This window comes from Callorhinus ursinus, unplaced genomic scaffold (assembly GCF_003265705.2).
Source record: "Callorhinus ursinus isolate GAN/ISIS: 27379988/994484 unplaced genomic scaffold, GSC_fseal_2.0 scaffold4, whole genome shotgun sequence".
NCBI classification, from domain to species: Eukaryota; Metazoa; Chordata; class Mammalia; order Carnivora; family Otariidae; genus Callorhinus; species Callorhinus ursinus.
In genome coordinates, this window is record NW_027397066.1 from 101,796,338 (window position 1) to 101,810,713 (window position 14,376).

Consider the following 14,376-nt stretch of genomic DNA (forward strand, 5'->3'; position numbering starts at 1 on the left):
ACCTCTTCTTCCAAGATGGCGGGTTCTGAAAATGCTCGGGTCTCCCTTTTTCCACTGCGCTCCACTTGGGGTGTTACGGCGCAGGGCGGAGTCTCACTGACTTCTGCCCCGGAAGTTTTTCTTCCAGGGACCCGAGCACGTTGAGCCGGCTTTGCGGTAGCTTTTCCTAGGTTGCCTCCTGATCATGTCTTCCAAGAAGAACAGGAAACGGCTGAACCGAAGCGCAGAGAATGGTTCAACCTCGCCCTCTTCTGCTTCCTCTCCTTCGGGGCCCTCGCCTCCTTCTGCCGGGCCAGGCACGGCGGCAGCGGCCGGGATTCTGGTGGTGACCAACTTCCTAGAAAAGGGTAAATTGTTCTGGGTGGGAGACCTGAGGCCGAGGGGGCGCAGCCTGAGAAGAACGTAGACCTAGCGATGCCGCCTTTAAGGTGCAGAGGCTTTTGAGAATTGGGCGAGAAACGGGTGTGAGAATGGCACACAAGTTCGTACACCCGAAGCCGTGCCTGCATTGGAGAAGTTAGGCAGAAACGGCTTATCCGTGGATTAAGTCACGCTATCACTTTTGTAAATTGTTTTGAATTTATAAGTTGCACTTGAAACGACTTTGCCTCGTTTAAGATTAACGACATATTTAACTGTAACATTGCTTAAAGGTAGCGAGCACGGGATATATATACCAGAAAACTAAACACTCAGTAGAGATGTGGATACATCCTTCCTGAGAGATATCGCTGTGTCTCTAAGAATGAAAGGCTTTAGGGTTTTTTCTTCTACTACACAGGTTCTGATATTTAATAACAGCTACCAGTTACATAGTATTGTTATCAGTAGGTTGGGTATGTCACATATCTCATTTAACTTTAATAGAAGCCCTGGAAGATGGGAATGTATTATTATGCCCATTTCACAGAGAAAGAATAGTTAATGTAATTGGCTCCAGGTTCCGCAGGTACCCAGTGGCAGGCGGTATTTGACTTTAAAGCCCTTATCCTAGATCACAGCTCCCTTGAGTTAGGAGAATGGATTTATCGGAAAAGTTAATTGGTAAAGCTTCTGTGTATTGAAGCTGTGTTATAGCTTTGAAAAAATGGAACATCAGTTAAACTGTGTGGCAAGAATTTTATGTCTAATGCACAACCTAATGACAATCTTAGAGTTAACACAGTGTTTTCAGTTTCATTTAGGGATCAGAGAATAATTTGTTCTGTCCTGAATATATAATCTCTTTTTCAACTGGATCCTTCCCTTGAAATTTAAACCTGCTGATTTCTCTTACATCTTAAATCAAAATAAAAGTTCCACATTTTCTTCTTACCACCACTCTCTCTGTTTCCATCCTTTCATTGCCAAGATTCTTTCTTTTTTTTTTTTTAAGATTTTATTTTTAAGTGATCTCCCAGCGTTGGACTTGAACTCAAGACCCTGAGATCAAGAGTCGCATACTCTACTGACTGAGCCAGCCAGGTGTAGCTCATTGCCAAGTTTCATAAATGGAGTAGTCTCTGCCTACTCATCTGTCACCTACTCCTTAGCCTATTTAAGTTTTGACATCTATCCCATCATTCTATGGAAACTGTCCCTGTCATGGTCACTGATCATCTCCATGTTGATAAATATAATGGACAGTTTTTCTTTACTTCCCTTACTTGACCTCTCAGCAACTTTTGGCATTGTCTACCATTTCCTTTTTCTTAAAACACTTTAATTTTGGGGGGCACCTGGGTGGCTCAGTAGGTTAAGCATCAGCCTTTGGCTCAGGTCATGATCCCAGGGTCCTGGGATCAAGCCCCTCATGGGTCTCCCTGCTCAGTGGGAAATCTGCTTCTCTCTCTCCCCATGCCCCTCCACCTGGCTCATACTCTCTCTCTCTCACTCTCTCTTGCTTCTCAAATAAATAATTAGAATCTTAAAAAAAAACAAACAAACCACACTTTAATTTTTGGCTATGTGCCATTAAACTTTCCTAGTTTTTCTCCATCCTTTTGTTGGTAGGTAGATTTTCAGTTTCCTTTGCAGGCTCATTTTCTACTTGGCTGCCAAATGGCTAAGTTCCTCAATTCTTAGTCCTAAAACCCTCTTTTTCTCTGTATAAATCTTTCTTTGTCAAGTTCATCCAATGTTCAGAGTTTTCCATCTATACTTTCACCATTTTCTAATTTATATTTGTGATTTATACTATTTCTGAGTCTTGGTTCAGGTGCCTTTTAGGCCAATACTACTCAAACTCTGTAGGGAAAGTTTTTTAAAATATGATATATTGGGGTGCCTGGGTGGCTCAGTTGGTTAAGCAGCTGCCTTTGGCTCAGGTCATGATCCTAGGGTCCTGGGATTGAGTCCTGCATCGGGCTCCCTGCTCAGAGGGGAGTCTGCTTCTCCCTCTCCCTCTGCCCCTCCTGCAGCTTGTGCTCTCTCTCGCTGGCTCACTCTCTCTCAAAAAAAAAAAAAAAAAATATATATATATATATGTGTGTGTGTGTCACAGCTTGGCACTGTTGTAAAATACAATAAAAAAGAAATTACTAGAAAAATAAGTTTAAAAATAGAAATTTTTATTGGATTTAGGAGATGTAGGATTACTCTGTCCAATTGTAATAAAAGCTACTAAACTCTTATTTGCTGTATTTATCCCATCATGAACCAGTAACAAATAGTTTGCTGACCACACTTTGTATAGCATTGTGCTGTACATCTTTTCTTGGATTTTTCTTTTTTTAACATTTTATTTTTTTTTAAGATTTATTTGCTTAGAGAGAAAACAAATGAGCTGCTGCTTGGTATAGCCTACTGCCCTGGAAGGTCTTGATCGTCTTATGTGGCCCCTTTTTGTCTCCTGCCATTTCGCCTGTACTCTTTTCTCAGATGCACAGTGCTGCCTTCTGTCCAGTACTTCTCTGTACAAGCTGTTCTCTTTGCCAAAAATTATCTTTTTTTCCTCTTTGTTTAGTTAATTCCTACTCTTCCTTTGGATCTAAATTTAAACATTACTTCTTTGGAGAAGCATTGTTTCTTCCAAATTAGATTCCACATAATAGGCTTTCTCAGCACTCTTAGTCATTCTTACATTGTATTAATCTTAGTTTACAGTTACACAGTTATTCAGTGATTGTTTAAGAACTCTCTCATCCTATTAGATTATAAGCTCTGTGAGTCCAAGGACCATCCACTTCTGTTCACTTTGTATCCCTAGTGCCTAACATATTATCTGCCATGTATTGGGCACATAATAAATGTTTGTTGGATGAACAAATGAATTGTGGGTGGTTGTTTGAAATTACCTTTACTAATCTGGCACATGAAGTGTTCAATAAATGTATAGTTAATTAATGGGGAGAGCGGATGCTGAGATGTATTTTTAAAGTACAGTATTGGAGGAATGAGGACTGGTGAAAGGAATTGTTTGGAGGACAGCTTGAGTAGATTTGAATGCTGTAAGAGAACGCATGGATATGTTTTAGGAAATAAGGTCAGTGGATGAGAATTTGATCATGATCTTCATAGGGAGGAAGTGGAGGTGTTTAGAGAACCTGTGATTTGTCAAATCCTGGTGCATGGTGAATGTGCAGGATAGGATGGAAGGAAGAGAAGAAGAAAACCTAGAATATTGCCAAGGACTGAATACACCTGTGAGGTACTTATCAAGAGGGAAGGGTAATTCTTTGAGGTTTAGGAAGAAAGAAGTGGCAGACACTGAACCGTATGAGGTCATGAAAAGGATGCTTTGCTATTATTGATGAGTATGCTATGTAAGAGACCGAATGCTCATAGGAAAGTTGAATTTCTTTTCAGCCTCATTATGAAATATGCTTATTCTATAAATGCTCAGTACTGTTAATCTTAGCTCCATGAGATGCTTTGTTTTTCTAGATTTGTTCAGCTGATGACAGAAGGAAAATACATATGTTGGGTAGTTATTTTGTAATAGCAAAAATAATTAGACATGGTTTTGCTTTCATTGACTTTGTTCCTTTTAAATTACAAAATATCTGTGGTTTTTTTTATTATGTTATGTTAATCACCATACATTACATCATTAGTTTTTGATGTAGTGTTCCGTGATTCATTGTTTGCGTATAACACCCAGTGCTCCACGCAGAACGTGCCCTCTTTAATACCCATCACCAGGCTAACCCATCCTCTCACTCCCCTCCACTCCAGAATCCTGTTTGTTTTTCAGAGTCCATCGTCTCTCATGGTTCGTCTCCCCCTCCAACTTCCCCCCCTTCATTTTTCCCTTCCTGCTATCTTCTTCTTTTTTTTTAACATATAATGTATAATTTGTTTCAGAGGTACAGGTCTGTGATTCAACAGTTTTACAGAATTCACAGCACTCTTTTTTATTATTAAGGAACACTAATATTAGAGAACTATGATTATGGTATATGTATCTAATAATAAATTTTATAACAAAGTTTGTGACGGGTTAAAATTTCGTGTCTCATGGATTTTAATGCTGAAAAGGAAAATAGTGTGTAGTCATCTACTATGTTCATTGATTTCATGGATATCTATTATGCAACTTCTATATTTGATGCACTCCTAGGCATTGGAGATACAGAGATGAATTTGACCCAGTTTGTGCCCAAAGCAGCATATGGTTTAGGAGAAAGTCAGACTATAAAATGAATGTATATTATGATGATAAATGCTAGTATCTGGCAGTATAGGGTGCTGGAAGAAGCAGAGGAAGGACCAAATGTGGACCTTGAGGAGGTGAGGGGGCAGGGTGGACATGTTAGCACATCATTTTCAGAGGTGTTGCCAGCGGGGCTGAATTCTTGTCCCCTTCCTTGGCCAAAAGTTGAAAACAATAATGGTCATTTTAGTCAGTGTGTGCTTACCTAAGGAATAAGACCTGTGCTATTATCTTACTCATGTATTCTTGGCATTAGAAAAGAAAAATATCTGACTGGTATCCTGTGAATCAGAAGTGGAAATGTAATTTAACCCTCCAGAGTTAAATGCCAGTTCCCCAGCCCAAGTCTTTGAATACCAGTAGTCAACTCAACTAGAATCTGTAGCAAAAGGTTACTATGCAAGTATGAGAAGCCTATTTCATGTATGTTCAGTTTTTAAAGAAATTAGAGATATTTTTCTTAAAAGATGAAAACTAATACCTAGCCCATAAGACATCTTTTTTTAGTTAGCACTCATATTGTCAGTCAATGGACCCTCAAAAAGGTTTCGTTTTAAGTCTTTTTGTTAAAAAAAGGAGGATTGGAACTGTGGTTTCTCTAGGGTATGGTAAGTGCATTCATGTGGTTATGTGGATAGAGGATTTTTATTTACTCCAAAAGAAAGCAGACTTTAACTTCAGCTATAAAAGAGTATGAAAATAATTTTCTTTCCCTTTTTGGTAGATGACAAAGTTCCTAAAACATTCCAGAATTCCCTTGTTCAACTTGGACTCAACACTATGAAATCTGCAAATATATGTATAGGTCGACCCGTGTTGCTTACCAGTTTGGATGGAAAACAAGAGGTAAAAGAGTCTTTTTCATTTCCTTAGTTGAGAAAGATTTGAGATGTTTTTTATTTTAATTTTCAACAAAGCAGTAGTAAATGAAAAACTATATTTTAAAAGATCCTCCCATCTATATAAACCTTTCCTTCCTTTGATGTCTATGACTATACTGGGAATAGTAGCCCCTAAATGTCATAATGTAGAGAGTGGCCTTTCTTCCGGAGGTAGTGACACACATAGTATCAGCCCTAGCCCCCCGAGTCTGTTATATTTTTTTTCACAGAAATGCTGTTTGGGAATATGAAAGTCATCTCTTTTGTGTACAAATATTTGATTGACCTCCCTGTTTGTTCTCGCTGCTATTCATCTTGAGGCTGGAAGCCCAGAACCTTTCCTGGTTCTGCCCTGCTTCTGGCCTCTGCTTCTGACATTTTTTCTGCTGCTTCATTAGCCAGGGTCCTCTCATCCAGTGGGATCCTCTGAAAATGATTTGAAATCTGTTATGTGCTGAATGGCATACCGCTCATTCTTTTCATTGTTCTTTAAAAGAAAAAAAAAGTCCTTTGCTGTGTCTTGTGGAAGACTACAAATGTATGAGCTCAGCCCACTATTTGGAACTGGAAGTCTTTGCTTCTCTCCCTTAACATTTAAGTCTGATGAGATCCAGGTTCTCATGAAGCTCTTGTGCCAGGTCCTTCACTATTTCCTGGATGTAGTTTATGTTCCAGGCTGGATTACCTTACAGTTAGTTTGTCTTTAGTATTTTTTCCTGTTTTCTTCTTATTACATGTTAATGCCTTTGTCTCTTTTCCTAAATTACCTTTCAAATCTTCAAATCGTTTTCACTGTGGGATCATTCCTAATCTTCACAAGAAGATATAATATTTATCTTAAAAGTTTTTTCTCTAACTTCTCAGATTGTAACTCCTTGGGGTTAAGGACTGTGTTTTGCAGATCCATATGCTTAGCTGTGCTTAGTTTTCTGCTTTATAAATTAATGATACTCTATGAATATTTATTTTCTCATATTTTAATTTCCTGTCTTCTGGGCAGGTCTATACGGCCTGGCCTGTGGCAGGATTTCCTGGAGGTAAGATTGGCCTGAGTGAAAAGACACAGAAGAATGTGGACGTGAAGGTTGGTGATGCCATCCAAGTCCAGCCATTGTTGGGTGCTCTGCTACAGGCTGAGGAAATGGACCTGGCACTCAGGTTTGGCTCTTTTCTTTGGTGACAGTCTGGATCAGTGCTGCCCAGTAGAAATAGAACAAGAATCACAAATGTGAACCACATATGTAATTTTGCATTTTCTGGTAGTCACATTTAAGAAGGAAAATGAAATTGGTGAAATATTTGAAAAGTTTGAAAATATTTGAAAAGTTTGATACTTTTCAAACTACGTCTTGAAAATCCAGTGTGTATGTTATACTTGTAGTGCATCTCAATTTGGACTAGCCACATTTAAGCGCGTGATAGCCACACATGGCGAGTGGCTAGTGGTCTACTGTATTAGGCAGCACAAGCTAGATGAGTCCACCTAAGGTATGAACTAGAGACTCTAATGTCCTCTGGTTAGAGTATGCCCTGATATTTTAGGTGAGAGGAATTAGTATTGATGTATATTTCACAATAGTTTTTATCTTGTTTTACGGTGTAATCACGGCTGTTGTAAAGGAGGGAGTAGAGTACTGTTAATAGGCAAGAAACAAGTTTTAATCAAGACTGTTCCAGGGGCGCCAGGTGGCTCAGTCTGTTAAGTGTCCGCCTCTTGGTTTCAGCTCAGGTGTGATCTCATGGGTCATGAGAGTGAGCCCCTCACCCTCCCACTGGCTCTGCGGCTCAGTGGGGAGCCCACTTGAAGATTTTCTCCTTCTGCCCCTCCCCTGACTCATGCATGTGCTCATGCTTTCTTTCTCTGTCTCTCTCAAATAAATAACTCTTTAAAAAAAAAAAAAGGACTTCAAGCAAAGTACCCGTTTATATATTTTAACTCGTTGATTATTCAATCTAATAAAACAGTTATTTCTGTCAGACTTTGAAATAGTCCCTAACCAAAGACTAATTGAATCACCTTATAAATACAGTTAACGTTTATCACTGATCCTCTTGGATACTCTGTATCTAATAGGATTGTAATTCAGTTTGCATATGCAAGTCTTACCAAAATTTGCTTACAAAAAGCATCTTTTGATACTTTAATACTACCTTACTAACAGTTTTGGGGGTGTGTTTATATGCAAGAATCACAAAACATTTAACAATCATTAGCTTGATTTTATTTATTTTTTAAAATATTTATTTGAGAGAAAGAGTGTGCGCCAGTGCGTGCGCAGAAGCAGGGGGGAGAGGCAAAGGCAGAGGGAGAAGCAGGCTTCCCGCCGAGCAGGGAGGTGGATTCGGGGCTGGATCCCAGGACCCTGGGATCATGACCTGAACCGAAGGCAGACGCTTAACGACTGAGCCACTCAGGTGCCCCTCATTAGCTTGATTTTATTATGTTTTTGTCTCTGTTGCTACTTTTGTAGATTACAGGCTTGAGCTTCATCATATTTTTTTTATAAACCAGGAAACTTTTTTCAGAGGAATTAATAACATTTTAACTAACAATAAAATAAAAGGAAGAGGGAAAAGAGAACTCAACATGTGTTGTGCACCAGCACACACAGGCACACACACTTTTTCCCTCTTCTCTCATTTAATCCTCCTGCAAGGTGCCCATATTGTCCCTTTCTTAAAGATGAGAAATAGGCTCTGTGAGTTAGGTAGTAGTTCTACTCAGATTAAACAGTATTAATCTTTAGACTGTTCTGAAACAGTGCTGCAGGTTGCAGTCATCAGTTGACTGGAATTTTTGACATCTAACTAGTGTGACCTCTTGAGGGCCCAGCAGTCTTAGGTGGTAACAGTTGTCTACTATAGAGGAACTGTATGTTTTAAATGGAAGCTTGGTTTTTAAAATTTTACTAAAAAAAAATCTTGTGTTTTAAATGTGGCAACAGAGCTTAGATAAGAAACTTAATTTCCAATCAGAAGAATCAGTAATTTTATTCTGATTAAATCCTTCAGTTGCTTCTGAGTTTTATTAGTAAGGTTAGGGCTCCTTCTAGTGGAAGTGATTTTATCTGCACCCATTCTTTTTTTAAAAGCAAAACAGTATTTTTACTCTTCTTACACATATTTCTAAATATCTTCTATTCAGAGTTTAATAAATAGGAATGATTTAAGTAAGTATAACTGGTTTCAGAGTTCTATAGACAGAAGTGAATTTAAGCATTGAAGGAGCTACAACTTCCTACATAGTCTATATGTACCTTTGATTTGAAATTTCTTTCTTGTTCTATTTTTCTCTCTCTCCTTTTTATGAATATGCAGTCAGTTTTCATTATTAGCGGCAAGTATGTGCTATAAAGTTGCTGTGAACACTACATTAGCAAATACTGAACCATTGCTCCTAGGTTTATATTTAAATGTATATTTAATGTATATTATTTGCAATATATACTAATATTAATATGTTTAGTGCATATTTAATATACAAATATGTATGTCTTATATACATTATAATCTTAAAGCAACTAATTCTGATAGATTTTATCTTCTTTATTGTATAAAAGAGAAGCAGTAGTTTAGAAGTGTTATGTGACTTGCCTGAGGCCACCTCACTAAGAGATGTCAGAGTTGGAATTCAAATCTCCAGCTGGCACAAGACCTGGGACTTTTTGCTGTACACTGCACTGCCTCCTACTGTCTCCACTCTCCATCCTCTTGTTACCTCTGAGAGAATTGAAACAAGAGTACTTTCTCAGCCTCAGCTAGGAAAGTGCTTAGCAACTCCAATTTTTTTGCCTGTTCTATGCATGTCTATGACGAGGAAAGCTCTGCTAGTATTGATTTTAGGGTTACAAATAAATTTTAGCAAGTAGGTGAATCTACAAATAATGAAGTTGACTTTGTTGGTTTTGTTTTTTGCTGATAAAGTATTTGGAGAACAAGGCTTAGATTTGGACCAGATGGGTCTGCTAATATACCTCTTCCTGAGCTAAACTATTGCTTCTCCACTGATCTCTGGCAGAGCTCTCAACTATGGGCCTCCTCTGCTGGTATGGGCTACTTGCATGTGGGGAAGAAGGAAAAATGTACATATTCTGAGAACTCTCCAAGGACGTGTCTCTTTACAAGTGTAATGATTTTTAGATATACCTACTTCCCGTACTCAAGCAACCTTCTAGGAAGATAGTCATTAGTAGAAGAAGGGGTTCTCATTTTTCCCCTTCTGGATTAAATTCCATTATGCTATTACTCTCCTTTTTTCTTATTTCTACCTTTTCATGTACTATCCTATAAAGGACTTAATTTTCCTGAAAGTTAATTTATAAATTATAGAAAGGGAATGAAGTAAGCTATTAATAAAAGCCTTTCTCCAAGCTAGGCAGTTTCAGAAATGGAATGATTAATTCAGGCTGGTGTTTTTCAAATGTTTTTGGCTATGACACACAATAAAAAATACATTTCATTGTGATTCAGTGTATGCATGCCTCCACAGATAACAGGGCACATATGCACTCACATGTGTAGCTGTAAACATGAGTATATAGATGTGTGTGTGTAAGATGTGTATGTATAAGAAAGTAATGCTTTTCTAAGCAGTATCTTCCCTTTCTATGTGTGATATACTTTGACATTTTGTATTCTATCAAAAAAAAAAATGCTGGATGGGATTGACTGAAATGATTTCATGATCCACTAATGGATGGTACTCAGTATTTTGAAGAACATTAGTTTAAGTCATTAGGACAGCAAATTGCAAATGATATTTTCATGGCTATAAGAAGGATCTGAGAAGCACAGATCATTCCCAAATTGTATGAACCATTTCCAGTTTGTAAATTATTCTTTTGACTAGGTTTGTATTACAGCCATGTACTTGTAATTTTATATTACATTTAGTTTCTGGTGTACTTAATGCTGATTTCTATTTCCCCCACCCTTTACAGTGACAAAAATGTGGATATTAATAAAGAACAACTGACTGGTTGTCTTCTGAGAAAACTAGGTGAGGCATATATTTTAAATAGTTTTTTAAATTGTAAGAAGCAAGGTAGCAGTAAATAAAGTAATGTGTCTTTGAGGTCTTGTATAGATCATAATTTTCTTCAACATAATATGGAGAGTGTTCTCAATGAATTCATGTTCTTTTGGGATGGGAAGTTTTTTCTCCCCAGTTAATTGGCCGCTGAGCATTGGAGAGAATATATGACTTATCTGTGGACAAAGTCAGTGGGAGAACTGAGACTTTTAACCCTTGAGCTTTGTATTCTTTTCCAGTGAGAAATGTTATCTTGGAGTACTAGTTAGGTGTGCCATTTCAGGTTCATTTATTATTGGGTGTGGACTGTCAGGTTATTCGTTGATACAGTTGATAGAATCCTAGATGTATTGAGTGTGGAGAATTGTAAAGAATTATCTTGTCCTTCTGTCTCCAGACAGTGCTCTATCAAATGAGAATTGTCTCTTTTACGGCAACTATTTTATTAATACTCTTACCTTTGATTTAGTCTTTTCAGTCAGACAGTTTTGTTAATAGATGGAATAAATTACTGTTTAAACATGAAATGGGTGAAAAGCTATGCTAACACATATATTTAAAAAATTATTTTCTAGATGGCAAGATTGTTTTACCAGGCAACTTTCTGTATTGTACATTCTACGGACGACCATGCAAACTGCAAGTGTTGCGAGTGAAAGGGACAGATGGCAAGATATTGGGAAGGCCTCAGAATGACTCTGACATTGATGCCCAGGGAATGGCCTGTGAACAGTCCAGCATAGAAACCAGTACCCTGGATGTATCCCTACAGCTAAGCCAGTTAGATCTGGAAGAGCCTCGGGACCCAACATCAAGCAGTACTCCCTGCAAACCAGTAGATGACAGAATGATAAATAAAGCTAGTGACATTTTGTCGGATGTTACCCAGAGTCCTGGGGACAGCAGCAGACTTGGACTAGGGGAAGTCCCAGGACTTAAATGTAGTTTTGAGTCGGCCAGAGGAGGAAATGAGCAACTTGTCAATGAAGAGAGATTGCTAAAGTCATCATGTGTGGGAACAAAGTGCAACACTGATATTTTTTATTTTATTTCTTCAACCACAAGAGTCAATTTTACAAAGATTTGTACAAATTCAAAAGAGCAAGACAACCAATTCAAAGTAACTTATGACATGATAGGAGGCTTAAGTAGTCAGCTGAAAGCAATTAGAGAGATTATTGAATTGCCTCTCAAACAGCCTGAACTTTTCAAGAGTTATGGTATGATTTCTTCAGTGTATTGCACCAAAAGTATTAAATTCAAATTAAAAAACAGTTGGCTCATTCCACTTATATAATAATTGCTAACCTTCTTTTCTTGTTTTTCTTTCCTGAGTGGTAGGTATGGTAGGAGGTGTGAGTTGCTTTGGGACATGCCAGTTAAGTGAGCCTTTTTCCATGCTTGATCTTTTTAGGTTGTAATGTGAGTTAGTTGCAGCCTTCCACAGTTGTTTGTATTAGAACTAGAATTAGTATCTTGTCATTCTAGATCACCTGTAATGACCAAAGAAGTAAACCAAACATTCAAATATGTTAGATAAAACTTCTTTGTTAGGAAATATAATTGTGTGCAGATCTCTTTGCATTGAAGCAAGTGGTAAAGGGAGAGATTGGCTCTTAGGAAACTCAGGGCTTCCTCTGTGTGGTAACTGCCCAGATCCTCTGCATGTATTTGGTGCCTACCATCTCTTTCTCTGCCTTTTCATTTTTCATGAATCTTTATATATATATAAAGATTATAAAATATATGAACCCTTTGATTAACATTTTGCTAGTAATGCTTATATAGTCTAAGGTGGCTAGTTGGATGAAAATGAGGATTTATGGCTTGCTCTGGATGCCCTTGTTCTTGTCTGAGCTTTGTGTTCTGGTCATTGAGCTATGCTGTGTGGGATGGGGCGTGGCAGTTGTGTGGCTGGTGTCCAGCCAGTTTTTTACCAGTGTGCCTGGCCTGTCTAGAGAGAGAGAGAAAGTCATTGCTGGAGATCAGTGTTTGGGCCAGTTAGTACGTTTTGGGGGGAGGGGGCTGGGGCAGAAAGTCTGACTCTTTAGTTTTGTGATACAAGGTAAATTTATATTTTATAACTCATATTTGCAGTCTTATGACAACACAAGAAACCTAATAATGCTGAATCCATTTTTCTCTTCTTTTTCTTCTAGGAATTCCCCCACCTAGAGGAGTGTTACTCTATGGCCCTCCAGGTACTGGAAAGACAATGATTGCCAGGGCGGTTGCTAATGAAGTTGGAGCCTATGTTTCTGTAATTAATGGTCCTGAAATTATAAGCAAGTAGGTGCATAATTTAATAGAATAAACAGTGTTATTAAATACTTCTTAAAAGTGATTTTTAAAAATGACTGCATAGCATTCTGTCTGGATATTTCATATGTTGAAATACTTTAAATTTGCTTTTAATTGTGTATACAAATTAAGTTTGGAAAATAATTTTTGAAAGCAATTTTAAGTATTCTGGAAGTATTTGAAAAGTTAGATGAGCTTTTATAGACAAAACTTTAAAAGCACTAAGAGTTGATCCTTAAATGTATTTTATTTGTTACAGATTCTATGGGGAGACAGAAGCAAGGTTACGTCAGATATTTGCTGAAGCCACTCTACGGTATTTACATTTAGATGTTTGTAATTAGTAGTCAAGTCTATGTTAATCAAAGTAGAGTTACTAACACTTCATATGAAACATGAAAGAAAACTACAAAAATAACTGATAGCACTAGAAATGATTGTAAATCTAATGAAATTGTATTTAATCTGTTTTTATCTAATATTGTTTTGGAAGTTTGATCAATGAGTTATTGAATTACATAAAGTAGGAGAACTAAGACAGTGTTGTATGATAAGTCATAGGATTTTACTTGAGCATATATATATATTTATGATTTTCTTTCTTTAGAGTACCTATAGTACTTAGGCATATCCAGTTTGTGTTATAGTAGCCCTTTATGCTTAAAACTTTTATTATAGTTTGCTTCAAAGGGATAATTTTTAATCAATAAAAATCAATAAAAAATCAATAATCAATAAATCAACAATCAAAAAATCAATAATCAATAAAAACAATTTTTATTGATTATTCCTCAGTTTAGACTACCATATTACAATGCAGTGAGTATAAGAGTGTGGCCTATAACTTGGTCTAATATATTCATAATAAGGCTATGTCCCTACCATTGTTTTGGTATTTAACTTATCATAATTCAGCTCTCATCAAAAGAACTTTCATTTTTTTTTAAAGATTTTATTTATTTATTTGAGATAGAGTGAGAGCAAGTGAGAGAGAGAGCGAGAGAACATGAGTGGAGGGGGAGGGGGAGGGGCAGAGGGAGAAGCAGGCTGTCCACTGAGCAGGGACCCCAACATGGGAATCAGTCTTAAGACTCTGGGATCATGACCTGAGTTGAAGGCAGACGCTCAGCTGACCAAGCCACCCAGGCACTGCCAAAGAACTTTCATTTTTAAAGTTTTTTTTTTCCAGAGATAGTAGATGAAATAAGGTAGTCCCTTATAAAGTTGGTAGTCCCAATACTGAAAATTTGAGAACCAGTGGTATACCGTATTGTGTAGTGTGGATTCATTGTTGTTTTGTTCCTGGCAGTTGAAGCTTTCTATTGTGAGAGAATTCACACCTTTTTATGGGAGAACTGATCACCTTGAAAGTTTTTTTTTAATAGGCCAAAAAAAAGAGAGAGAGAGAGCACATTTGGAATTTCTATACCTTGGACTTTACACCTGCTCCAGGGGACATCTCTGGCCTCAGATTCTGAATTGATGCAATCATAACAATTTACTGGGTATTAGCGGGCAAGGTCTGTTTG

The 14,376-nt window shown here is 37.5% G+C and overlaps 1 protein-coding gene across 6 annotated transcripts in view; it reads left to right on the top strand.

Annotated features, from left to right (window-relative positions):
- Positions 1-108: 108 nt before the first annotated feature.
- Positions 109-14,376, top strand: part of AFG2A (AFG2 AAA ATPase homolog A) — a 343,140-nt gene continuing 328,872 nt past the window's right edge. For all 6 annotated transcript variants that reach the window (XM_025874137.2, XM_073892232.1, XM_025874143.2 and 3 more), the window contains exons 1-7: positions 109-347; positions 5,358-5,479; positions 6,515-6,672; positions 10,455-10,513; positions 11,122-11,766; positions 12,706-12,835; positions 13,107-13,163. In XM_025874137.2, the coding sequence (XP_025729922.1) occupies positions 185-347; positions 5,358-5,479; positions 6,515-6,672; positions 10,455-10,513; positions 11,122-11,766; positions 12,706-12,835; positions 13,107-13,163 (1,334 nt within the window). In that variant the 5' untranslated portion in view covers positions 109-184. The remainder of the gene's footprint in view (positions 348-5,357; positions 5,480-6,514; positions 6,673-10,454; positions 10,514-11,121; positions 11,767-12,705; positions 12,836-13,106; positions 13,164-14,376) is intronic.